The 26883-nt window shown below is 42.9% G+C and overlaps 1 protein-coding gene across 3 annotated transcripts in view; it reads right to left on the bottom strand.

Moving 5' to 3' along the window:
- pmepa1 (prostate transmembrane protein, androgen induced 1) overlaps window positions 1–26883 on the bottom strand; it is an 84628-nt gene that overhangs the window by 21684 nt on the left and 36061 nt on the right. For all 3 annotated transcript variants that reach the window (XM_035778516.2, XM_035778517.2, XM_035778515.2), the window contains exon 2: window positions 1543–1697. In XM_035778516.2, coding sequence (XP_035634409.2) covers window positions 1543–1656 — 114 coding nt within the window. In that variant the 5' untranslated portion in view covers window positions 1657–1697. The remainder of the gene's footprint in view (window positions 1–1542; window positions 1698–26883) is intronic.

Here is a 26883-nt window from a genome sequence, read left to right as displayed (position 1 = left end):
TGAAGCCAAACTGCATGGAGTGTAATGTGAAAGGGCTGTTGTTGAGGTGGTTAATCAGTTGTTCTGCTACACACTTTTCAACAACCTTTGACACCACAGGTAGTATACTAATGGGCATGTAGTTACTCACGTCAGCAGGGTCGCCTGATTTAAAGATGGCCGTTATTATGGCCGACTTCCATACCCTTGAAACACACCGAGACCAATAGATGTGTTGGTGACCTTAGTAATGGGGCCAATGAGTGACTCTTTGTAGTTTTTAAGAAAGGTAGAGTCCATCCCAAACACATCTTTGGCTTTAGAGTTCTTTAGTGAGCTTAATCACCTTGTTCACCTTTGACTCAGAAACCTCCCTTATGATGAAGACAGGTTGAGCGTCATTCATTAGCACTGAGCCCAAGAAACCAGTGGAGGGGTTCTGTGTCAGTAACCTGACAGAGTCAATAAAGTAGGAATTGAAGGCTGTTGCTATTTCAACTGCATCCTGTGTTAGATTGTTATTCACCATGATTTCTAGTCTTTTTGCAGTGTTACTATGGTCTTTCCCTGTTAACTTTTGTTGATGTCATAAGGTGAATGCACCAATTTGTAAGTCGCTCTGGATAAGAGCGTCTGCTAAATGACTTAAATGTAAATGTAAATGTAATAATCTGTCTAAACAATTGTTGGAAAAATGACTTGTGTCATGCACAAAGTAGATGTTCTAATCGACTTCCCAAAACTATAGTTTGTTAACAAGAAATTTGTGTATTTAAACTTCCGACTTCAAATGTATATAATCTTTTCTGCATACTTTATATCTGGTATAGTTATTTAAATATGCACTATGCAGAAACAGTACTGCCATTTCCTGGTTGGAAAAAATGTAATGGTTCGCCTAATTTTAGTTTATGTGACAAAACATGTAAGATAGTGTAGAGAATCATTGCACAATTTAAACCGCTGTGAAATATATTTTCCACAACCAAAAATATTGTATTTTCAGCTGTTTAAAGCAGGTGTAGAAAACCAAAAGCATAGAAGTAGCACACACAGAACAGATCTACAGCTTCTTAGACTGGCTTTCAATGAGAATGACAGATCTATAATACACATTTCTATGTGAATTTTCCCAGGTCGCCCAAAAAGTTACATATTGCAGCTTTAAGTTAACACTGAAAGTGTTGTGTCCATCCAGAAAATGTGCAATGCACCAAAATGTGTATCCCGCGACCTTTATCTCTTTCCCTGCTTTGACCCACAAGTGGGTCCCAACCCACAGTTTGGGAAGCACTGGTTAAGGCTGCATACTGGTCTGTGTGGCGGCTGTCAAGTAAAGTATATTCCCTGGTCAGTGAGATGTACTTATAGGGGCTGTAAAATAGTCTACACCCTTGTCTGTGTGGAGGCTGTAAAGTAGACTCCCCACCCTGGTCTGTGTGGGGGCTGTAAAGTAGACTCCCCACCCTGGTCTGTGTGGAGGCTGTAAAGTAGACTCCCCACCCTGGTTTGTGTGGAGGCTGTAGAGTAAAGTCTGCGTCCTGGTCAGTGTAGAGTACTTACTGAGGCCAGTGGTAGTTGGCGCCTGCGAGCCTGGCTGTGCCTGGAGATGAAGGAGCGTGCTGACAGGCGGTAGTGGTTGAGCAGGCATGTGATCACCACCACCATCACCATCATCACCACCACGATCACCAGGATCTGCACAAACTCCAACTGGGCTGGAGAGAGAAGGGAGAGGTTAGAGCTAGTGGAAGAGTGGAATACTTGATGATTGTATCACCTAAGCTTCATCAACATATCATCAAGTGAGAGGATACTATGTATTGGACCTTCTTTTAGTCTAGCTCCGGTTATTATATTGGATGTGCGTGAAACTCCCTTCATGGAAATTTGAAGAACCCAAGAGGACAGATAGGAGGATATGTACATTGCACAGTTTATTGGGAAAGGGTGTTTGGGACATTTTGGGACCATGGTAATTGAAGACAACTTAGTCCGATGTTACGAAAAGCAACTTTCATAGATCTACCGTGCATTCGGAAAGTATTCAGACCCCGTGACTTTTCCACATTGTTACGTTACAGCCTTGTTCTAAAATGTATTAAACGTTTTCTTTTCTTCTCATCAATCTACACACAACACCCCATAATGACAAAGCAAAAACTGGTTTGTAGAAATGTTTGCAAATTTGGAAAAAATAAAAAACTGAAATATTACATTTACATAAGTATTCAGACCTGATACTCAGTACTTTGTTGAAGCACCTTTGGCAGCGATTACAGTCTCGAGTCATCTTGGGTATGACACCACAAGCTTGGCATACCTGTATTTGGGGAGTTTCTCCAATTCTTCTCTGAGTATGACAAAGCTTGAGAGGATCTGCAGAGATGTTAGATTGGGTTCAAATCCGACTTTTCCCGAAGCCACTCCTGCATTGTCTAGGCTGTGTGCTTAGGGTCATTGTCTTATTGGAAGGTGAACCTTCGCCCCAATCGGAGGTCCTGAGCACTCTGGAGAAGGTTTTCATCAAGGATCTCTATGTACTTTTCTCCATTCAATCCTGACAAGTCTCCCAGTTCCTGCTGCTGAAAAACATCCCCACAGCATGATGCTGCCACCACCATGCTTCACTGTAGGGATGGTGCCATGTTTTCTTCAGACGTGATGCCTGGCATTCAGGACAAAGAGTTCAATCTTGGTTTCATCAGACCAGAGGTGAGTGCCTTTGAAAATCATGTCCAATCAATTGAATTTACCACAGGTGGTCTCCAAGTTGTAGAAACTCATAATCTCAACGATTATGAATGGAAACAGGATGCACCAGTCTTATAGCAATGGGTCTGAATACTTATGTAAATAAGGTTTCTGTTTTTTTTCTTAATACATTTACAAAAATGTATTAAAACCTGTATTTCCTTAGTCATTATGGGGTGTTGTGTAGATTAATGAGAAAAAATATATATTTGTATCCATTTTAGAATAAGGCTGTAACGTAAAAAAATGTGATAAAGTCGAAGGGTCTGAATGCTTTCCGAATGCACTGCATGTTTGGTAACCCTTCATTTTACAGCCCGGTAATTATTAGACAATAACTAGATAAATACAAAAAGTAAACATATGGTAACTATTTGGTCTAAAACGTACTTATTAGGTACCAAACAAGTACGTATTACATACTTACTTAGTAAATACAAAGTAGCAAAATGTAATATATAATAGTCCTCTAAAGTCCCATAATGGGTACCCATAATGTAAATACCAAGTAAAAACATCTATGGTATATTGTATTCATTTATTACCATGTACTTACAACATACCTTCAAGTCAATCATCCTGTCTCTGGTAATAAATAAATACAAAATAGTAAGTTCCTAGTAAGTATGTTTGGGTAGAGCTGGGATGATAAAGCAAAAATTACAGACACCGACATTGCCCTCCTCCTACCGAAGCATTTGGCTTAGGTCAGTAATATTCCGTGATTTTGCAAAACAATGTTCCTAACAATTTTTTTGTTCTAAAACCATTATTTCTGGTCAACAGTAATAGCCTATGCATTATGTTGATTCCTGCTATGAAAGTATCCGCCTGTCCCTGTTTCACTGTGGGCTGCCCTCTCACGACTGTGCGCACGGAGGAGGGAGAGATGCATTCTGATAAACACAAGCATATGACCATAACTCAAAATGCAATTGCAAGAAAAATACGCCTTTCTTGTTACATCGAGGAGAGTGTCACGGCTGTCTGAGTATATAATGTATTTCTCACCTCTCAATATAGTTCATGGCACCACTTTCCAACCGGAGTAGGCTACGTAGTATGATTTTGATGTGCCCGCAGAGCCGAGTGGAACATGCCATTTGCACTGAATAGGCCCACATCAAGTAGCTTAGGCCTAGCACTGGAATGTTTTTTAGGACATTACATTTACTGATAAATTAATCAATTAGCGTACATGGCTATCTAGCAACAAGATCTTAAGAGTTAGAAATTTACTAAGTGTTTTGAGTTCCCACTTTCTCAGGTGGTAAATAGGCTAATATAGCCTATGCCAATAGGCCCATGCACAAAGTGGTCTGCAAATTAATCTCTGAAGAGCCCCAAAAAGAATTTGATCATTCTGGATCCTATTTTGACAGGTTGCACATCAACATATCAATGATGCATTCCCGGGATATGTTGAAATAGCTCACTTTTTATAACATAGCATACCATCTCAGTTGTCTTACTTGGCATAAAAATAAATCCTGCTGCATATATTTATTTTATTGATGGATTTACCTTTAGAGTAAAATAGTTACATTTATCTCTATATAACTTGTCCATATCACCAAGCTATATATTTGGGACCAATATTGTGAAAATTATTTTGCAACATACCCTTAGTATTCGTAACAACTCTTAAAAGTAGGCACATATGGTATCCTACTCAATAGAAAAGCCAAACAGGAACTATTTTAAGTACCACATCATCGATGATATGAAAGACATCTCAAGTATTATGACAGGTATGATGTCATTGATGACAACTTATACTGTCATCATGACAGGATGCTTCCAGTCTTATGTCATGTTTGAATATTATCACCATAGCGCACCACGTGTGCGCGTGTAGTAAAATGAGTGGAGTTATTGGTCAGCTCAGAGGCTCTATTGATACCGAGACGGACGGGAGATCTTTTCCCAGAAGAGTTCACAACAGTGTCGAGGTAGACAGAGCAATCTTTGTTTGGAGACAGGGCAGGACAACCTGACCTTCCCCTCCCCCCACGTGACCCTGGCAGACGGAGCACACAAACAGACCCAGAAGCAGACAGAGACATACAAATGCAGGACTCCGCGCGCACGCGCACACACACACTTTCTAACTCAGACATACTTTGTGTTCTTCTCACACTTCAACAGTCAGAGAGAAAGTTCACGGACAGCCCCACATAAAAAAATCCAGCAGGGACTTTTGCCCCAAGCAACAACAACTCAAACCAAACACAGACAGTCTAACTGAGCAGATAAGCAAAGCATAAGCTAACACAGTAGCTTCCTCTGTGAAACAGCCTAAGGTCATTTCCATGTAAAAGCACCAACATATGAAGTTCATAGGAGCATATGAAATTATGTGACAAAATAAAGCTGAGTCTATATTTTGGGGAAATGAAGGCATAGATACAAATTTCTACCATTACCCGTCTTACACATTAATTAAATGGTAGACATATAGAAAGGTGAGTTAAAGATCTGTCCTCTCATTCAAAGAAACTCTTAAGATCTGTTCTGTGTGTTATTTCTATGCTTCTTGTTCTTAAGTTTCATTTTTGCGTCTTTTACTTTCAGTTGTGTACACCAGCTTGGTTATGGAAAATATATTTCACAATGGTTTGGATGGTACAATGATTCTCTACACTATACTTACTTGTTTTGTCACAAACTGAAATTAGGCAAACTATTCGAATTTTAGCAATTAGAAAAAGGCGTAGTGCATCATTAAGCACATTTTTACTCCTGAACGCATTTAGGCTCGGGGTTGAATACTAATTGACTTCAATTTGAATTAATTTGTAAAAAATAAAAAAATAAAAACATAATTCCATTTAAACCCATTTTAAAATCAGGCTATAACACAACAAAATGTGGAGAAAGTCAAGGGGTGTGAATACTTTCTGAAGGCACTGTATGTTAAAGATATTTTCTAATGTCTATCCCCATGAGGAGAGAGGGTAACAAAAGTTCACAGAAGTAACAAGTAATTAGTAAAACATTATTTAAGTGATTAAAGCTCATAATTTTGTTACTAAATCCGTAACAGAATTACTGCAATTGAATTGGCTACAATGAGAAATCATAGTAGTCACAAACCAGAGTTGGGTTCCTTCCTTCCTTCCACAGGCATACTGTTATGTTCAGCTCATACCTCATTCTTTCTACAGACATCTTTGAATCTTCATTTTGAGAAGATATTTAACAGTATTTAAGAGTTTTTGGAAAACATGGTCGCATAAACGGAGGGAGATTTTACTGTAATTCTGTTACCAAACTTAGCATCTGCACTGTTCTTCCAGTAAATGTGTTTTTGTGAAATGTACTGTGTAATTTCTTCAAAGTAGTCATTTTGCATAGAGTTGCGTAGTTTGTTAAACTTTGAAAACATTGTTTTTTGTTTTGTATAAGTGAAAAAGCTGAGTCTCAGTGTAATTCTGTTGTCATGGATTTGCCCCTAACCTATTCTATTCAAAACAACAAAGAGACCAAGCTATGCAGTGTGCTCATAACCCAGATACTGAAATGCTCTCGCAGGCAAGAGACTTGAAAATAGTTTGTTCCAACATTCCAGAAGTCTTACCAGCGACTATTACACAACCATCCATGTCTGACCTGCAGCAGCATTAAAGGAGAGTTTGCCGTCCTCACACAACAACAAAGGCTTTTATCACGCTAGTTATACACAGACAACCACACAATTGGCAAAGAAACTCAAATTCAAGATAGTCTAGAAAACGAGCTCAATGACTCATCGCATTGGACTTTTGACTTGGGGGGAAAAAAATCTAATGCACGAAGAGAAAAAACGAACTCCTACAGATTTTACCCAATGATTCAAATCCAAGATAGTAACGATTAATGCACAACTCACCGCTACATTGAGTTTGTACGCAGTTATGGTGGTGGTGGGGACCCCCTGAGACCGGCTGCATCGTGTTACCCCTAATACCTCAACTTTGGCGAGCCCCAACCTGTGTGCTCACTGAGCAGAACGACACACTGCGGCCCGCAAAAGGTCTGCAGCCTTGTCCCCACTTTCTCACACGCATTACTCGACACACACACAATGAGTGTCCCCTACTGCGCCGAACAATGGGGTGCAAAAAAAAATACAAAGATTTCCAAAGGGAGAGGAGAGGGAGAGGGGGAGTGGTGGCACAATCCAGAGAAAGACAGATGGGTCAGAGATGAAGAGAATAATGATGGGAGAGACAGAAAGAGGGAGAGAAAGACTAGACAGAATTACCAAAATTACTACGGAAAAGCACATTCATAAATGTTTATACATTTAAGTCAAACGTTTGGACACATCTACTCATTCAAGGATTTTCTTTATTTGTACTATTTTCAACAATTCCACAAATGAAACTTAACAAACCACACCCGTTAATCGAAATGCATTCCAGGTGACTACCTCATGAAGCTGGTTGAGAAAACGCCAAGAGCGTGCAAAGCTGTCAAGGCAAAGGGTGGCTACTTTGAAGAATCTCAAATATAAAACATATTTAGTTTTTTTGGTCACTACATGATTCCATATGTGTTATTTCATAGTTTTGAAAATCGTCACTATTATTCTACAATGTAGAAAATAGTAAAAATAAAGAAAAACCCTTGAATGAGTAGGTGTGTCCAAATTTGACTGGTACTGTATATACATACACATGCCACATTTATTCACGGCCTAAAATACACAAACTGGAGGATAATACGAATGTATGTTATGAGAAATCATCATTCCTCGGCCTCATTCCTCAATATTGACTTAAGGTAAATTCACGCTCATAAAACCAAAACACACCCCAACCGTAAACCTGGCTCCCACAAACAAACAGTGTTGTTGCTAGGGTCTCTCTACTAAAGCATCAGGGTTAATATATGGCCAGTGACCTGAGCCAGCGAATATGCAAACCCACCGTCTGGAACGGCCCTGTCAGCTGGCGCACAGCCTTACGCTCTGACATGGTGCCCGGGGGCACGGACACACCAGCATGCACACACAGGGATGAGGCTCCACACAGATGGCAGGGCTAGCAGCAGGGCGACGTAGTGGGGCCAGTGTGTGCCAGGCAGGCAGAGAGGGTGGTAGGACTGCGTATCTGGGCACATCAGTCTCTATTGCCATACAGGCCTCTTTTTTAGAACTGTTAACAACGATGACATAGTGGTAGAGAGTATACTACAAAATAATTGATTTCTCGACTCCTGACACATCGACTCCCGGTGCTGACTCCCATTTCTGAGTGTCAAGAGCGGAATCGACTCCTAAGATTCAGTATTTTTGGAACGGAGCTGTCCTTCCAAAAACACAATCAAACTTGCATCTTCCATTGTTAGCGAGGGACAGCGAGAGAGGGGGGGCACAGTATGTCGGCACCAGGCAGACAGAGTCAGAAGCGTGCACTAGGCATGTCTATATGCAATCAAAAGCTGTCTCACAATTTGTTGTTTCTTCTTTCAATGTCTTTTAACTTCAGTAAAGCAGTGCCTATCACCAATGAATAGGCTAGGATATTGAGATGAGCAAGATGCAACGCTGTCACATAGTCACAACCTGTATCTGCTCATGTGCACAGACTCGCTTCACACTGTTGACAGCATGGTAGCCAGGTACCAAAACAGTAGAGAAGTTGAGCCTTGCGCTTCAACACTCTTAGTTGTTGCGGAAATTGACCCACTATGCTGTATACTTTCTGCATCTACTTTATATCGCTGAGTGTACCTTTTAAATTACATAACTTTTCCCAGGCCTTTATAGCTAGTTGTGTAATGGAGGCTATATACGCAGGTATATGCTGTATACCCACTTTTATTTCAGTGGGCATTGCATCTACTCACTTCTTAATCCCCTCTGATGCGTATAAAAAAAAAACTGAAACCTATGATTTACATTTTTTTTTACTCCTTTTTCGCCCCAATTTCGTGGTATCCAATTGGTAATTACAGTCTTGCCTCATCGCTGCAACTCCCGTACGGACTCGGGAGAGGCGAAGGTCGAGAGCCATGCGTCCTCCGAAACATAACCCAACCAAGTCGCACTGCTTCTTGACACAATGCCCGCTTAACCCGGAAGCCAGCCACACCAATGTGTTGGAGGAAACACCATATACCTGGCGACCGCGACAGCGTGCATGCGCCTGGCCCGTCACAGGAGTCGCTAGAGCGCGATGGGACAAGGACATCCCTGCCGGCCAAACCCTCCTCTAACCCGGACAACGCTGGGCCAATTGTGCGCCGCCCCATGGGTCTCCAAGTTTTCTACACAGGGCGTCTTTACTTCAAGTGGGCCGTTTGAAGAATTTGAGTATACCCACTTCTCCAGGCACCCCTGTTTCTAGCCTATCGTCTAGTTCAAAAATAATATGTTTTATAATAACTGTACCGTGATTTACATTTGGGGGGGGGGGTTAATTCATGTTAAGGATCCCTATTTATTTAATTGTTTTAACAGTTAAACATTCACACCACTACCAGGGTCATGGTGTTATTGAGTACCATATATCATAAGGTAGGCCTACATCATATACTAAGCCTAACCTATATCATAGAAACAAATGAAAGCCGCTACATTGTCCACCAGCAACACTGTGTCTTGTGAGAAGTATTTTTTGTATTGCTATGAACAGCCTTTTTAATTATAGACATGAATCCACTTCATTCAAGTAGTCCATCTATCTTCTCTGGGTATTTTTAATAGACAAAGCATTGCAAGAGAGGAGAGGAATGTTGTTCTGAGAAAAGCAAGCCTTCATGCTCCTGAAATGGCTTATCTTAAGGAATGCAAATGGAAACGTTCAAAAAGGGATAGTCGGGGGTGGAGGAGAAAATGGCCTCTGAGCAGTTGCTGCCAGACCGAACAGAGAAGTTTACCAAAGCTTTCCAACAAAGCTTCCAGAATAAATCCCTACGAACAGATTGTGGAAAAAAATGCGCAATGAGGAGACCTTGCGGTTTCCCTTTTTCCGGACCACTGCAACAACTACTAAAGCCCGGGCTAAATTTAAACACACGCACACAAACAGATACACACACTGTTTAACCGTTCAAGAGTTGCTCATAATGCCAGCAGCATACCACCCTGTATCCCACTGCTGGCTTGCTTCTGAAGCTAAGCAGGGTTGGTCCTGGTCAGTCCCTGGATTGGAGAACAGATGCTTCTGGAAGTGGTGTTGGAGGGCCAGGAGGAGGTACCCTTTCCCAACGGCCCAGGGCAATGATTGGGGACATTGCCCTGTGTAGGGTGCAGTCTTTTAGATAGGACGTCATACAATCAAATTAATTTATAAAGCCCTTTTTTCATCAGCCGATGTCACAAAGTGCTATACCCCTATACCCAGCCGAAAACCCCAAACAGCAAGCAATGCAGATGTAGAAGCACGGTGGCAAGGAAAAACTCCCTACAAAGGCAGGAACCTAGGAAGAAACTTAGAGAAGAAACAGGCTCTGAGGGATGGCCAGTCCTCTTCTGGCTGTGCCAGGGGGAGATTATAACAGAACATGGCCAAGATGTTCAAATGTTCATAGATGACCAGCAGGGTCAAATAATAATCATCACAATGGTTGTAGAGGGTGCAGGTCAGCACCTCTGAAGTAAATGTCAGTTGGCTTTTCATAGCCGATCATTCAGTTAGAGACAGCAGGTGCGATATAGAGAGAGTCGAAAACAGAAGGTCCGGGACAAGGTAGCACGTCTGGTGAACAGGTCAGGGTTCCATAGCCGCACGGAGAACAGTTGAAACTGGAGCAGCAGCAGGTGGACTGGGGACAGCAGGTGGACTGGGATTAGCAGGTGGACTGGAGACGGGTGTCCTGACGCTGTTGTCACTCGATATCCCATGGCACTTATCGTAAGAGTAGGGGTGTTAATCCTAGTATCCTGGCTAAATTCCCAATCTGTCCCTCATACCATCATGGTCACCTAGTCATCACCAAGTCATCCCCAGTTTACAATTGGCTCATTCATCCCCGCTCCTCTCCCTTGTAACTATTCCCCAGGTCATTGATGTAAATGAGAATGTGTTCTCAGTCAACTTACCTGGTAAAACAAGGGTTAAATAAAAAATACATAAAAAAATAATTATCATTCCCCAAACTAGGCCAGCTGACACGGAGGATGTTCAGGGGAGGGTTCTCTTTTGTGCGATTTTCAACACCAAAAAAAACATGATTTTTTTTGTCACGTGCTTTGTCAACAACACGTGTAGACAAACAGTGAAATGCTGACTTACGGGTCCTTCCCAACAATGCAGAGAGAAATAATAGAAAAGCAATAAAAGTAATGATAAATACACAACGAGTAACAATAACTTGGTTATATTTACAGGGTACCAGGTAATTGAGGTAGATATGTACATGACTAGGAATAAAGTGACAGATAAACAGTAGCAGCAGCATATGTGATGAGTCAAAAAGGTTAGTGCAAAAAGGGTTGCTGATTTTGTTTGTGTGTGTATGTGTGTGTTCGAGCTAGAGAGTTACAGCACCCCAGCCACTTGCTCTCTCTCTCTAGACAATACAGCCTGTGGAGATACTCACTCGCTCCCAAATGGGGAAGGTGAGGGGGGTCAAGGGAGTCCCCTGTCACAGAAGGAAGACAACCCCGCACCCCACCCCACATCTCTGTTCCCTCCCTTGCTCAGTGTCAGGCCGGGGCATTCACGGTCACTGCTGAGCCAGACAGCTCTAAGCACGCAGACAGACAGCGGGACGAGGGGGGGAGGGTTAGCACTCCACTCTCTCATCTGTCTCTCCCTCCCTGTTACTGACTCGACACACTGTTAGTCTAGGGAATTTGGGAGTGGCCAGATAGCGGGGTGTGGGGAGGATGTGTGTGTAAGGAAAGGGGGATATATCAGTCTGTAAAACTGTCTGCTCACATGGGCAGGCAGGATGGGTGTGTGCGCTTGTGTATGTGTGTGTGTGTGTGCCGGCGGCGGGTTGTAGGTCAGAGGTGCACAACATTTGCTTGCCAATTTCCATTAAAAAAGGCTGGGTTGGAGGGGGTGCAATGCTCGGAGCAAACAGGGCAGGCCTGCATTGCGCAGAGTCACTGAGAAGGGCAGAGCAGGGAGAGACCGAGACAGTGGGGAGCAATAGTGAGACAGAAGGGGGGGGGGGGGGGACAAAGCAACCCCTTTTCATTGACTTTGGAGCCACGGTCATACAGCCACAACCAACAAGTGTGGGAACTTTAGATTGGGACACTCACACTATTGATACGGGTGGGGAAAAAAGAGGGGGGAAGGGGGAGCTAAGTGAATTATTAGCTTTACCTTATATGTTAAAATGATAGCACTAGATGCTAATGCTAAGCGGAGTAGGCTCAGCCTAAATGCTAGGAACTTTTAGTTAAACATAGTTTGATAGCAATGGGTGGTGAAGAACAGGAGGTGAGTAAGCGAGTTATTCGCTTTTGCTAACATGGTGTAGCAATTAACACTGATGCTAACACTAAGTGATGTCTGTTCAGTGACAATACTGAGATAGGTTTTATTTTATTTAGCAGAGCAAATTTAACCACAAGCAAACCATGTACCACCCACCCAGTTTAGAACTGGAGCTTTGGTGAAGTTCAAGGGTGTTTGTGTGTTCACACATGTCTGGTGGGTTAAGGGGTGGGAGTGAGAGAGAGGGTGAGGAGAAGGCCCAAAGTAAATGGGAAACCTTCCTGGACTCTTTGTTTGAACAAGTCTTGGGGGAAGCAACTGTTCAATAAACAAAGCTGACTGTGCTTTAATCAAAATCAAGTTATAGTAATTATTTCAACCCAAACAACAGGGGCACACATGGAAGAGTCAAAGGTAGATTTGATAGAATGAACGGCGAGTCCGGACAAGAGCTGTCGGAAAACAGGTCTAGTGGAAATATGGTTGTCATCTCGTCGGGAGGAAATCTAGACAAACAAAACCGGAATTGTTGCTCTTTAAAATCTCCACCTCTCTATATGTTGAGCTCTTAGGCGTAGCTTAACATCTCGGAGCAAGTTTCAATTGCTGCTCGGCGTGTCTCTAAAGCAATTCCAGACACAACAGCAGATGCTGGGGATGCTGCCCCCCCCCCACAGAGATACACACAGTTTTGTAGAGATGCTGAATATGAGACTCCTAGGCCAGGTTTTAGACATTCACAAATATATGTGCAAATATGGGAATGCACAAACACACACTAAGTGGACATAACACACAAACACTATAAGAGAGATACACAGGCAGACTTGACAAAATGATATGTACAGTGCTATTTTAATTGTACCTTTATTTCACCAGTTTGTGCCATGAAGGGATGTAAAATGTATTTCAGACCAAAACACTAACAAGAGCAGCATTGCAAAAGAGAGAAAAAAACGAAAGTAACTGTAGTAAAGCACCAGGAAGGGACTCGAGGCATCATGCCATTAATGTGTGTGGAGGACACTTGGATATTGAGATGCAGGGGTTGTACACTGGAGCCTCATGCAACTCTGCCAAAGTACACCAGGCAACACAGAGTCCCAGCCCAATGTAGGACAATGAATTACCTCGAGAAGCAAATGAATTGCAGAAAGCAACTGTGCTCCAAACAGTGCAATGTAGTCCACTGTAGAGACATACAACTCTGAACTGATCTTACATCAGGGATGAAGGAAATGAATAATCTCACTGGAATGATGAGACAGGTCAACTGGGCACACATTTGGTGACTCGTTAGATTGTTGACTGGGAGGTACACCTTGCAAAAATAAAAATAAATAGAAAAGCAGAATAAGCACAGCCAATGTTTGTCCCAGTGCACAGCTTGTGATAACCCACTTTCGATCTGCGACAGCGGCCGATGATGCTTGTCTAGAAGACTGGAGTGAATCTGACAGACTTCGGAGTCTCGTAGTGACCAGGTCAAGGTGCCAGGGGCCAAAAAACTAGAACCATGCCATCTTTACCCTCTTCACCAAGCCTGTGCCCCATTGAACTATGTTGAAATATGAAATATGACAGACATTAAATATGTTGCATGTCTGTCTGGGATTGACCACTCCCTGAACGTGTGTGTTGAGTCGCTCAATGTCGTTAAGCTGTGTCGTTAAAATGTCGTTAAAATTAAGCTAATTGATTGCACCCAAATTGGCCATTTAAATTTATAGGATTCAGATAATATTCAATAAATATAGTAACCTACATCCGATTTGGAACAAACTTCTTTCTACCAATGAGTAATTCATGAGAAATCCCCAAAAATTGGCAAACGTCAACCATGGACCCCCACACCAATTGACCCCAACAACCAGTATGCAGTATCAGTTCTCTATTTGAATAGTATGAGGCTTGGAATATTTATTCTCCATACTATGTAATGTATTCCCTGTGAATCCGGTGATGTTTCTCACCCACCATGTTCAGAGAAATGTGTAATATAAGTTGGTTGCATCATTTACAGTACAATAGTATAAAAGTACCACGTTTTGACCACTAGATGCCGCTGTTCCTTCTATGTCACCAGACTTTTATCCAGTTTGCTGGTCTTGTGCTCATTAAATATACTGATATACTGAATACAGATATGCATCTGTTGGTCACAGATACCTTAAAAAAAGGTAGAGGTGTGGATCAGAAAACCAGTCAGTATCTGGTTTGACCACCATTTGCCTCATGTAGTGAAACATCTCCTTTACATAATGTTAATCAGGCTGTTGATTGTGGCCTGTGGAATGATGTCCCACTCGTCTTCAATGGCTATGCCATGTTGCTGGATATTGGCGGGAACTAGATCACGCTGTTGTAGACGTCGATCCAGCGCATCCCACTAATGCTCAATCTGGTGAGTATGCAGGCCATGGAAGAACTGGGCCATTTTCAGAATTGTGTACAGATCCTTGCATTATTATGCTGAAACATGAGGTGATGGTGGCGGATGAACGGAACGACAATGGGCATCAGCATCTCGTCACAGTATCACTGTGCATTCAAATTGCCATCGATAAAATGCAATTGTATTCATTGTCAATGGCTTATGCCTACTCATATCGTAACCCCACCGCCACCAAGGGGCACTCTGTTCACAACATTGCCATGAGCTCGCCCATACAATGCCATACACGTGGTCTGCGGTTGTGAGGCTGGTTGGACGTATTGCCAAATTCTCTAAAACGACGTTGGAGGTGCGTTATGGTAGAGAAATTAACATTTCATTCTCTGGCAACAGCTATGGTGGAAATTCCTGCAGTCACGCTCACTCAAAACTTGAGATCTGTTGCATTGTGTTGTGTGACAAAACAACATAATGGGTGGCCTTTTATTGTCCCCCGCACAAGGTGCACCTGTGTAATGATCATGTTGTTTAATCAGCTTATTGGTATGTCACACCTGTCAGGTGGATGGATTATCTTGGCAAAGGCGAAATGCTCACTAACAGGAATGTAAATAACATTTGAGAGCTTTTTGTGCGTACGGAACATTTCTGGGATCTTTTATATCAGCTCATGAAACATGGGACCAACACTTTACATATTGCGTTTATATTTTTGTTCGGTGTGGATCACAACATTTTCTTCGTAACTTAGAAAGTTGGGTAGAAACCAATAGACTTGGCTCATGAATAAAAAAAATACATTTTGTGGTCATCCTCAGAATTCAAGCCAGTCCTCCAAGAAAGCAAATCAGTTTGTCACTCTTTTACGATAATATGTGTGCAGGAAACGGCCCCTTTGTGGTGGGTTAATTCCCTTCAAAAAAGGTTGGGAATAGTAACTATTAGACCCTTCCTGGTGAATAAGCAAACCATTAGGCTACAGCAGTTCTAATCAGGAATGTAACTACATTGATCAATGCTCAGAGCGCTTATATCCTTGATCTGACCGAGTTCTAATCACACCTGCCTCTTTTCGAACGAGTGGAATCACGAACAGTGGTTTGTTTGTTATGTTCGCCTGCTTCCCCCTGGATTTGCAGACGTGAAATGAACTACTCCAGCTTAGAGTCGGCTCAACTAGAGTTTATATTTGGTCCCATATTTCTAGCACGCAATGACTACATTACGTTTGTGACTCTACAAACTTGTTGGATGAATGTGTTTGTTTTGGTTTTGTTTCAAATTATTTTGTGCCCAATAGAAATGAATGGTACATAATGCATTGTCATATTTTTATTGTAAATAAGAATGGAATATTTCTAAACACTTCTACATTAAATGTGGATTCTACCATGAGTAAGGATAAACACGATTCATTCAGGATTATCCGTAATCATGGTAGCATCCACATTAATGTAGAAGTGTTTAGAAACATATTCTATTCTTATTTACAATAAAATTATGACAATCATATGAGAACTGCATAAGGATAACCCTCTGACAGCGGCCACTTGTTAGACTATTCAAGGAGAGTTGGGTTGAAGCATTGGGTTTCTATTAGGACAAACTGAATTGCTTTCATGGAGGACTGTCTTGAATTGTGAGGATGACCACAATTTATTTTCATAATGAGACATATCTATTGGTTTTCTACCCAAAGTTGCCAAGGAAATGTGATCTATTTGATAAACACAAGAGATGAGCATAACGGATAAAAGAGTGTGGCAGTATAGCAGGAACAGCGCCATCTAGGTGGTCAAAACCTGGTACTTTTCCACTACTTTATGGTAAATAAGCGATGCAAGCTATTTCAGTGGCTAATTTCTTTGAACAGATGGGGAGAAAAAACATCACCAGATTCACAGGAACTACATTACAGATTACGGAGAAGCAATACCTTAAGCCACAGAGTCCATACTTGTCAAACATAGAAAACTGAAACTGTATACTGGTTGTTGGGGTGTGGTAGGAAGAAGTTTGTTCCAAATTGAATGTTGGATACTATATTTATTGAATATTATCTGAATCCTATAAATCCTATGTTAATCATATCTGTTACTAACTACATAAAGTATTTCAGAACAATCTGATCTGATGGGCATCAAAAACCTATTTCTTATGCTTTTTGAGGTGGAACGACCCTGTTAGAACATAAATAGAATAAACACACTCATTTTCTCGCTCATCTCGGATTCGTCCCAAGGGAGGGGGGTGACAGACATCGCCTCCTCCTTCTCCTCTCCCTGACTAGACAGAGCTGGCAGCTTCAGGGAATCCTAGACTACATCCCCCCCTCTACCACCCCACGTACTCTCGCCACTAAATCCCACCCCCACCTATTAGAACCCACAGGGGAGGCCTTGCTGGCGAATTACTGAAACAGACAAGTGAAGGGAAGAACAAAGGATGAGCAGGGCTACTGGATTAACTTGAGTACTTCCACATTGCTAGAAGAGTGTCCTAAAGCAAAGGAGTTGTATGGGTGAAGGAGCTTTGAAAATAGGAAGAACAGATCTGTTCGATTCTGTGGCTACAGGACAAGAAAGGGAGTTTCGAAAGGTCAGGTTTTGGCTAGACATATCATGGGATGAGAGTGTGGGAGGTTGCAGGTTAACGCCTTTACAGTGTGTGTGGCCTAAGGTATAGTCATACTGTACATACCCTCCTTGTGATTCACAACCCTTGAAACAATATGGAGGAAAAGTAAGCAACGTCACAATACGGAGCACAATAGTGGTGTTAAAACACACAAAAATAAACATCCCTTCTAAAGATTGAAAAGGAAAGCCGGCAGAACAGCTTGAGAGCCGTCTGTCGAGTCTGTGCCCACTGTTTTAAAAGAATCATGGCAGAATCTCAAATTGAGTTTCCTCCTCCACGCCATCATTCACAGCTCAGCGGACGATTAGCACACTGCTCACTGCGGGACTGAGCCTGCCTCACCCACCGGCATGTACCCCCAGACCTGACTGTCTGACTGTCTGTAGCTTATGAAAATCTAACCTTGTTATCAACTGGCCTGTCTGCGGGCCGAGCGGTGTGACGCTCATTGTTATTCTAGCCAGCGGGAGCTAGACCTAGACCTCGTCTCGCACTCCCCCGGTCCCTGGCTTGCCACCTCATTTATCTGTTGTCACCAAGGGCACACAGCCACGCTCTCCTTCATTTGAATAAGAAAACATGAGGAGCCAGACTGGGGAGCAAAGAGCAAGTCATCCAGCGCTTGGCTAACTCCAATAAGGACGCACCTCTCGCTCTGTCTGACAGTCATTCCCGTTTTGAGCTGGAGTGGTGCTAGACATAATTATTATCTAGGCTACAGTCTGAATAGGGTGGGATGTGCTTTGTCTCCCCTAACAACATCCATATACACAGACATACAAACCTAGAAGCTGTGAATTTCTCCCTACAGTTCATTTTGCCCACGGGTGTCCAGACATAGGACATGACAGGCCTATTGTAGGGAAAACATACTCCAACTGTTAAATATAGCCTGGCCATATACAGGAAGGGATTCTAATGAGAATAGAAAGTTCAAGAGTTCAAGCGAAAATGTTTCACATTCACCTTGATAATAAAAAAACAACAGTCTGCACCAGTGTTGACTTTAAGAGCTTGTGGGAACAGACGAAACGGCTAATGACTGCATGGGCCTTGGAGGCCGATAAAGAGAGGCCATTTCCAGGTGCTGGGTTTTATGTTCCAGGTCTGCGCTGTGTAAACTGTCTCTTGGAGGGAACACAGACGTTCCCCAACATGGCAGCCTCATCTATAAACAGATGGCTGCCAAGTTTTTCCAGAGCTGAAAACTTGCCATACCCGTCAGCCGCAGCTGCAGACAGACTCAACACTCGTCCAGACATAACAGTGTCTGTCTAGAGAGAGAACACCACTTCCACCACCACCACAGTCAAACTCGTCTAACTACAAGAGACCTGGCAGGAATCCGGTTCGTTTTCATCGGGGGAGGGAACTAGACAAAACAAACCCCAGCTACACAAATCACACTTAATGAATGTATGCTCGGATGAGTGAGGTTGAATGAAGGACGATGAAGATCTGAATTGGGGTTGGAATCATAGACACTGCCCAGACATTGAAAGGAACAATGTATTTTTTCCTTAAACATAGACAAGAGATTAGAGGAGAAAAGTCCAGTAACCTCAGAATTTACTTTACTGAAATTATTCCCACAGCTCTGACGAATAAGGGCTCGCCCAATGGAAAAAATTATTTGGCTCAGGATGAGGCACGTTAGTCGGCTGGCTTCTCAAATCCAAAAAAAGTGGACTTTGGCTCAACATCCGACACAATTTCCCCCTGGGCTCTGTAAAGTCAGTGTTTACACCATGACTCATCGATATTGTTTTGAACGTTAATTTTACGAGCTAAAGCCCTCTAGGTACATAATGAAACGTGTCTCAAATCCAGTCATTTCTGATGGTGTACTGCTGGGACTTGAATGTACTGCCGGGACTTGGATGGACTTCTCGTCTTTGCACATAATCAAGCTATAAGGAGATATACACAACAGCCCTCCATGCTAGCGCTAACTGGGAAGGCTAAATGGTGCAGATGTGGAGGAAAAATAAAAGCAGAGTTGTTTGCTTTGGTCAGGAAACATAGCAAGCTGAACACATGTGGCAGGCAGCCACAAGGGCTGCTGAGACTCATAGGGCATTAGTCACAACATCAAAGCAACTAGCTTAACACCTAATGTGGAAACTAGTCATTATATGCCAAGGGCTTTACAACATTTATTCTACAGATTTATGGTAGCTTGAACAAGTCTAACATGTCTGAAATGTGTTTAGATTACAAGGTCAATGGTGTTAAAACTACACAACCGGTGTGGTTAAGCTTTGTTCAATCTTATGAAGAAATGTTTGGTATTTAGTTGGGTTGTGTTAGTTCTTGAACGTAGCCCCATAAAACCCTTCTTATAACTGGTTGAACCTCGGCCGTGAAGCATGTTGCACTTCATTACGTGCTCTTGCCCAGCGCTGCAGAGGTCCAAATGAGTCATTTTAAGAGATGAAGACATCTGCCAGGATTGAGAAATAACAATAACAACAGCAAGAGCTCCATGTGCCAGGTTATAATTATGGCTGTAGGCGGGAGTAGGGGGGAGGAGCAGAAATGGAATGAATGGTGAAGGAAGCACAGCAGACCCCACTGCCAGCATGAAGTGAACACAGGTGCACAGGAGGCAGTGTGTGGCCAACACTTGTTTGTTCCCTCACTCCCTACGATCGTGTTCTCTCTTGGCTTCTGGTGGGAGTGCCAATACATGACCCCAGGAAAAAGGCAGCTCTCGAAAGGCACTTCCAAAAAGAGATTTGCTGTTCTGCAGAGGCCTGGATTGATGGTTTGCAGCTGCTCTTAATTGCCCGTGCTGAATTCAGTCTAGGTGAGGCATTTCTTTGTCTGAGCCCTCATTTTTTGGGATTATGGAATCACATCCTTTTTCAAACCGGAAGCCGTTTGGCGGGTTTAAGCTCTCTGTTATGTCACAACATCCATTCCAAGGTTTTAGGTTGATGAACCTGCGGAAGCATTACAATCATCAGCAGGTGGTTGTGATTTACCTCAGAAACAATTTGTCAAATATGTTGTCTCATCGCGAATCAGCAACTCCTGTGGCGGGCCGGGCGCAGTGCGCGCTAACCAAGGTTGCCAGGTGCACAGTGTTTCCTCCGACACATTGGTGTGGCTGGCTTCCGGGTTGGATGCGCGCTGTGTTAAGAAGCAGTGCGGATAGGTTGGGTTGTGTATCGGAGGACGCATGACTTTCAGCCTTCGTCTCTCCCGAGCCCGTACGGGAGTTGTAGCGATGAGACAAGATAGTAGCTACTACAACATTTGGACACCACGAAATTGGGGAGAAAAAGGGGTAAAAATTCAACAACAACAAAAAATATTTTAAAAAAGGAATCAATAATGACGACTTCTGAAGTTTCACTACGGGTGCTGCCCTTTCTGGCAAATAAGAGAGAAAGCTATGAAAAGAAAGGGAAGGACAAATTAACAAATTGCATTAAACATCTGCAAAGGGCACCAGACACCCGCCCCCTGCACCCTATAGACAAACAATAGTGAACAATTCAGATGAGTGTGTAGGGTATTTAGACAGTCCCAGCTGTTTCCTATTTTGAGGGTGGGAGGAGAGACAGACACACCCCTTTCTCTAAATCCATGTCAGCACATACATATATACACATATATATGTGTGTTCAGTTGTCCCTGCCGGGCAGAGGGGGATTCCTTTATGGGGCACACACACACATTCAGCAGCTTGCCGCATTGTTTGCTGCCTGCATCAGCAAGTAAGCCCGGTCGGCAGCCAGTCTAGACAAGGCCACAAACAATGGCCACTTCAGACCAGACGGGAGCACACACCATCACCAACATAAAAATTTCACATGTGTTACTATGCTTAGCAGGCAAATTGTCTGCAGCCAAACTCTTATAAAAAATATTTAAAGAAGCACTGTAGAAATCGTTCTTTTCTTGGTTGTTCAAATTCTAATAGTTTGCCTAATTTCCATTTATGTGACAAAACAAGCAAGTATAGTGTAGAGAATCATTGTACCATCTAAACATGTGTGAAAAGCTACATATTGCAGCTTTAAATCAACAATGTTTGATCAAAGCATGAAGTGACATTTTTAACTTCACAGAGAGAATAGGAGTGACAGGTGTTGACTTGATTCAATTTACTTCAAATTCAAAATCCTACTCAACCACAATCGTCAGGAAAGCTAAAAGAACCCCCATCTAAATTTCTCTCCCATTGTGACTGTCTGGAAGGTCTACGGGCATTTCCATGCAAAAAGCCCCATGAACACTAACATGTGAAGTTCATACGAGCGCATCAAATTTGTTGTCAAATGAAAGCTAAGAGGATTTGACTTCTGTTCAAACAGATGGAATTTTAAGAAATATTGCCTAGTTTCTTGTCAAGCTGATAGAAAATATCCTAGATGTGTTGGATTTTGCTAACTTCTCCCCCTCATGAGGGAGGATAATGAAAGTGCACAGAAGTAACGAGAAAAGGTAGACCAACCATTTACTTAGTGTTTTCACTGATACATTTTTTATGATTTATTAAGTGATTAAAACACGTCATTATGTTACCAAATCGGTAACAGAATGAACAACTGGGAATTCATACTAGTCAAACTTCAGTTGGGTCACCTGCTTACGGTCCTCCCTTCCACTGGCATACTAGTTATGTTCAACTCATAACTAACTATCTTTCTCGTTGTCGCGTGGGGGTCAAAGCAAGAGTGTGAAAACAGGTCAACCATTCTCTCTCTCGCTCTCTCGTTAATGTTACCTCTCCTGGCTCTCTCACCCACTGATCACAGGACGTCCATGGACCTTGAAAAGTAGTTATGGTCCTTCCAAATCTGAACCTACCATAGAGGTCTGTTTCACAAGTTTGGACAGCACAGTAGAGTAAAGAAGAGCAGAGTATAGGTCAGCACAAAACAGTAGAGTTTAGTATAATACAATAGAGAACACTAGAGGTACAATTTACTATATTGCACTGTACTTTACTGGAATATGCTCAACTGTTTGTTTTACCCTACTGAACTTTACACCACATCTGTCACTGTCTTTATCAATAAGTGCATCGAGGACGTCGTCCCCTATCAATAAGTGCATCGAGGACGTCGTCCCCACACAGTGACTGTACGTACATACCCCAACCAGAAGCCATGGATTTAGAGGCAACATTTGCACTGAGCTAAAGTGTAGAGCTGCCGCTTTCAAGGAGCGGGACTCTAACCCAGAAGCTTACAAGAAATCCTGCTATGCCCTGCGACGAACCATCAAACAGGCAAAGCGTCAATACAGGGATAAGATTGAATCGTACTACACCGGCTCCGACGCTCATCTTATGTGGCAGGGCTTGCAAACTATTACAGATTACAAAGGGAAGCACAGCCGCGAGCTGCCCAGTGACATGAGCCTACCAGAAGAGCTAAATCACTTCTATGCTCGCTTCGAGGCAAGCAACACTGAGGCATACATGAGAGCTTCAGCTGTTCCGGACGACTGTGTGTGTGATCATGCTCTTTGTAGCCGACGTGAGTAAGACCTTTAAACAGGTCAACATACACAAGGCTGCAGGACCAGATGGATTACCAGGACGTGCGCTCCGGGCATGTGCTGACCAACTAGCAGGTGTCTTCACTGACATTTTCAACACGTCCCTGATTGAGTCTGTAATACCAACGTGTTTCAAGCAGACTACCATTGTGTTCTTGGGCACAGAGACTAAGACACCCTGCCTAAACGACTACAGACTAGTAGCACTCACGTCCGTAGCCATGAAGTGCTTTGAAAGGTTGGTAATTGCTCACAACAACATTATCCCAGAAACCGTAGACCCACTCCAATTTGCATACCGTCCAAACAGATGATGCAATCTCTATTGCACTCTACAATGCCTTTTCACACCTGGACTAAAGGAACCCCTATGTGAGAATGCTATTCGTTGACTACAGCTTAGCGTTCAACACCATAGTACCCTCAAAGCTCATCACTAAGCTAAGGATCCTAGGACTAAACACCTCCCTCTGCAAATGGATCCAACACTTCCTGACGGGCCACCCCCAGGTGGTGAAGGTAGGTAGCAACATATCTGCCATGCTGATCATCAACACTGGAGCTCCACAGGGGTGCGTGCTCAGTCCCCTCCTGTACTCCCTGTTCACCCACGACTGAATGGCCAGGCACGACTCCAACACCATCATTAAGTTTGCAGACGACAACAGTGATCACCGACAACGATGAGACAGCCTATAGGGAGGTCAGAGACCTGGCCTGGTGGTGCCAGAATAACAACCTATCCCTCAACGTAACCAAGACTAAGGAGAGGATTGTGGAGGAAAAGGAGGACCGAGCACACCCCCATTCTCATTGACAGGGCTGTAGTGGAGCAGGTTGAGAGCTTCAAGTTCCTTGGTGTCCATATCAACAACAAACTAAAATGGTCCAAACACACCAAGATAGTCATGAAGAGGGCACTACAAAGCCTATTCCCCCTCAGGAAACTTGGGAACATGGGTCCTGAGATCCTCAAAAGGTTCTACAGCTGCAACATCGAGAGCATCCTGACTAGTTGCGTCACTGCCTGGTACGGCAATTGCTCAGCCTCTAACTGCAAGGCACTACAGAGGGTAGTGTGTACGGCACAGTACATCACTGGGGCTAAGCTGCCTGTCATCCAGGACCTCTTCACCAGGCAGTGTCAGAGGAAGGCCCTAAAAATTGTCAAAGACCCCAGCCACCCCAGTCATAGACTGTTCTCTCAACTACCGCATGGCAAGCGGTACCGGAGTGCCAAGTCAGGGACAAAAAGGAGTCTCAACAGTTTTTACCCCCAAGCCATAAGACTCCTGAACAGGTAATCAAATGGCTACCCAGACTATTTGCATTGTGTGCCCCCCCACAACTCATTTTTTTACACTGCTGCTACAGTCTGTTTATCATATATATGCATAGTCACTAACTATACATTCATGTACATACTACCTCAAATTGGGCCGACCAACCAGTGCTCCCACACATTGGCTAACCAGGCTATCTGCATTGTGTCCTGCCACCCACCAACCCCTCTTTTACGCTACTGCTACTCTCTGTCGATCATATATGCATAGTCACTTTAACCATATCTACATGTACATACAACCTCAATCAGCTTGACTATCCGGTATCTGTATGTAGCCTCGCTACTTTTACAGGTTTCGCTACTATATGTAGCCTGTCTTTTTACTGTTGTTTTATTTCTTTACTTACCCATTGTTCATCTAACACCATTTCAGTCTAAGCAATCATTACACTGTAAGGTGTTGTATTCGGCTCACGTGACAAATAAACTTTGATTTGATTTGCTGTCCAAACCTGTGAAACATTTCACGTCTATGATTGGTACAGATTTTGGTCTAGAACAACTAAATTTGGTCTTGTCTGGGAGCAGAGCTCATTAAAATAATAGCTATTATGTAGAATAAAACCCAAAATAAGGATATTTAATTATTCTACCTTTGTGTTCCTTTTCAGGATACATCACCATGAAGAGAATGACATTCAGAATAATGCATCTCTGTGTAGTACAGATCAGGGACCCATGATGTCATTATGTTACCATCACTCTGTTACCGGGTGTTAATCCACTTCACTTACAGTAGGTCAATAACCAAAATATATTTTCCAAACTCAACGTGTCATATCATTGCTGACACCCCAATCATTTTGCAGACATCTTTGAATCTTAATTCAGAGTAGATCGTTTTTTGAAAACATGGTCACAAACCAAGGTAGAGTTTACAATCATTCTGTTACCAAACTTTACATCTGCCATGTTTTTTGTCAAATGTTCTGTGAAAATTGTTCAAAGTAGTCCTTTAACTTTGCAATCAATGGTTTTTGTTTGGCATACTTTTAAAGTGAAAAATCTGAGTCTTAGAATCATTCTCTTACAGTGGAATTGCCCCTATTCTAGTTGGAAGAAACATACTTACCGGCTTAAAAAGGGAGGGGAAATAAGTCCTTAATACAATAAGCTTTAGGCCTTCGTTAAAACATGAAAGTCAAAATACATACAACCAGGTAAAAATACATTTGAGAGATTGTCTCCTAAATAAACTGTAGAATGCTATAAGAATTTGAAGTTTGTGGGGAAAACAGACGGGGGAACTTTACCTCACTCTGACCTCTTTAGGCCGCACATTAGCCGCTGATGCTAACTACAGACAGCCTAATGGTAATTAAAAGGAAATTCATTTAGACAATTGCAAAGCCGGCTGTGCTAAAAAGCAATGCATAATACATGTCCAGTCGTCAAGCTAGGACCTTGGGGAGCCAGGTTTGTGCAAATATTATTACACTTGCCATTTAAGATTTCAGAGGACATTATCCTTGGGCGGTTGAACTAAACTTCATTAGGTTTGAACAGCCATGTTGCCCTTAATGAATAATGCAGGGATAAAGGTTTACGCATCCCTCTGCTTCGCTATTCTCCCATAGTTTTGGGCTATTATAAACAAGACAATTTGATTGCAATATAAAGGGTTATGGTTTTGTCGCATCACTGGAAATAGTCAAAATCTCTGCAAATGGTCCATGTAAGCTACCCAAGTTAGTTACATAGGGCAGAGAATGCAGGAAGCGGATGTGTATGACTATGGTTAATGAGATTGATCCGTCACACTGGACACAGACAGCTAAGCGTTCTGTACTGTGCAGGATGGTCTGGGTGAGTCTGTTCAGCTGCACTCTGCACAATGCCCCAGCTGGGAGGTTAGGAGCTGGGACATACACACTCCCACACACACTGACATGGACACACACATGAACGCACACACACAAACCTCAGCCAGCAGCCCCTCTGCTCCATACGGAAGCAAATCAAGCAGCCATGAGTCAGTTTCAGGAAGAGCACATCGGGCCCAGAGGGCTGCTTCCTGGGTTTAAACTTTTATAGCTCCGTTCGAGGGGAGGAGAGAAAGGGCTTTACTTTCAACTCTGTCAGCGCTTACTCATGATGGAGCCTCAAGTTCAGATGACTTCCGTCTGGATGGTTCTGGGCGAGATGTTGGGGCAGGACAAAACTTGAGCAACTGAAACCATCTCTCGCAGACTAGTATCTAGAAACATTTGTCATGTATTCCTGGCAGCCACTGTGAGGAAAAAAATTGAAAGGAAATGCAGTGGGTTTTAAAACGATTGTGGGGGATGTGGGAAAATACTTTTAAATTAGAGTATTTCTGAAATTATGGCTGCAATTGTGAGTGTAATATTAAAGAACAGGGGTAGAGAACAGAGGGGGTGGTAGGGCTGATAAGGCTAGCTCTGTGGTCTTAGGGCAACAGAACTACCATCACCACACAAGCACTGCTCACCCCCAACCCCCAGTCATTCTGACAATGAACCCTTTGCTTTGATTGCAGCGGTGCCACCCCATAATAACCAATGACCTTCCCCCCGAGACACAGCCAGGTTGCCAGGAGACACCCTGTCCCCACCCCTTTTCAATTTCCCCCAGACCTTCCCATTTCCCCTCTGATGCACGGCAAGACTGGTTTCATATGCAAAACTTAATTTACATACATCAGAATTCCTAAGCCAATCATCATAGAGGGAAAGGTGGATGGGACTGGGAGGTGGGACCTGGGGCCTCTTGCTCTGGTCTGTGTGACCAGTTGGGTTTTATTAAGTGACAGCCCTCACAGCCACACATAGGAGAAAAATGTTCACAGAAAATACAACCTATTACACAATATAAGAGGACTGGAAAACTGGATAGGCCTTACAACTCTC

Source organism: Oncorhynchus keta, chromosome 10 (genome assembly GCF_023373465.1).
Source record: "Oncorhynchus keta strain PuntledgeMale-10-30-2019 chromosome 10, Oket_V2, whole genome shotgun sequence".
Taxonomy (NCBI): Eukaryota; Metazoa; Chordata; class Actinopteri; order Salmoniformes; family Salmonidae; genus Oncorhynchus; species Oncorhynchus keta.
This window is presented reverse-complemented; position numbering and strand designations above follow the sequence as displayed.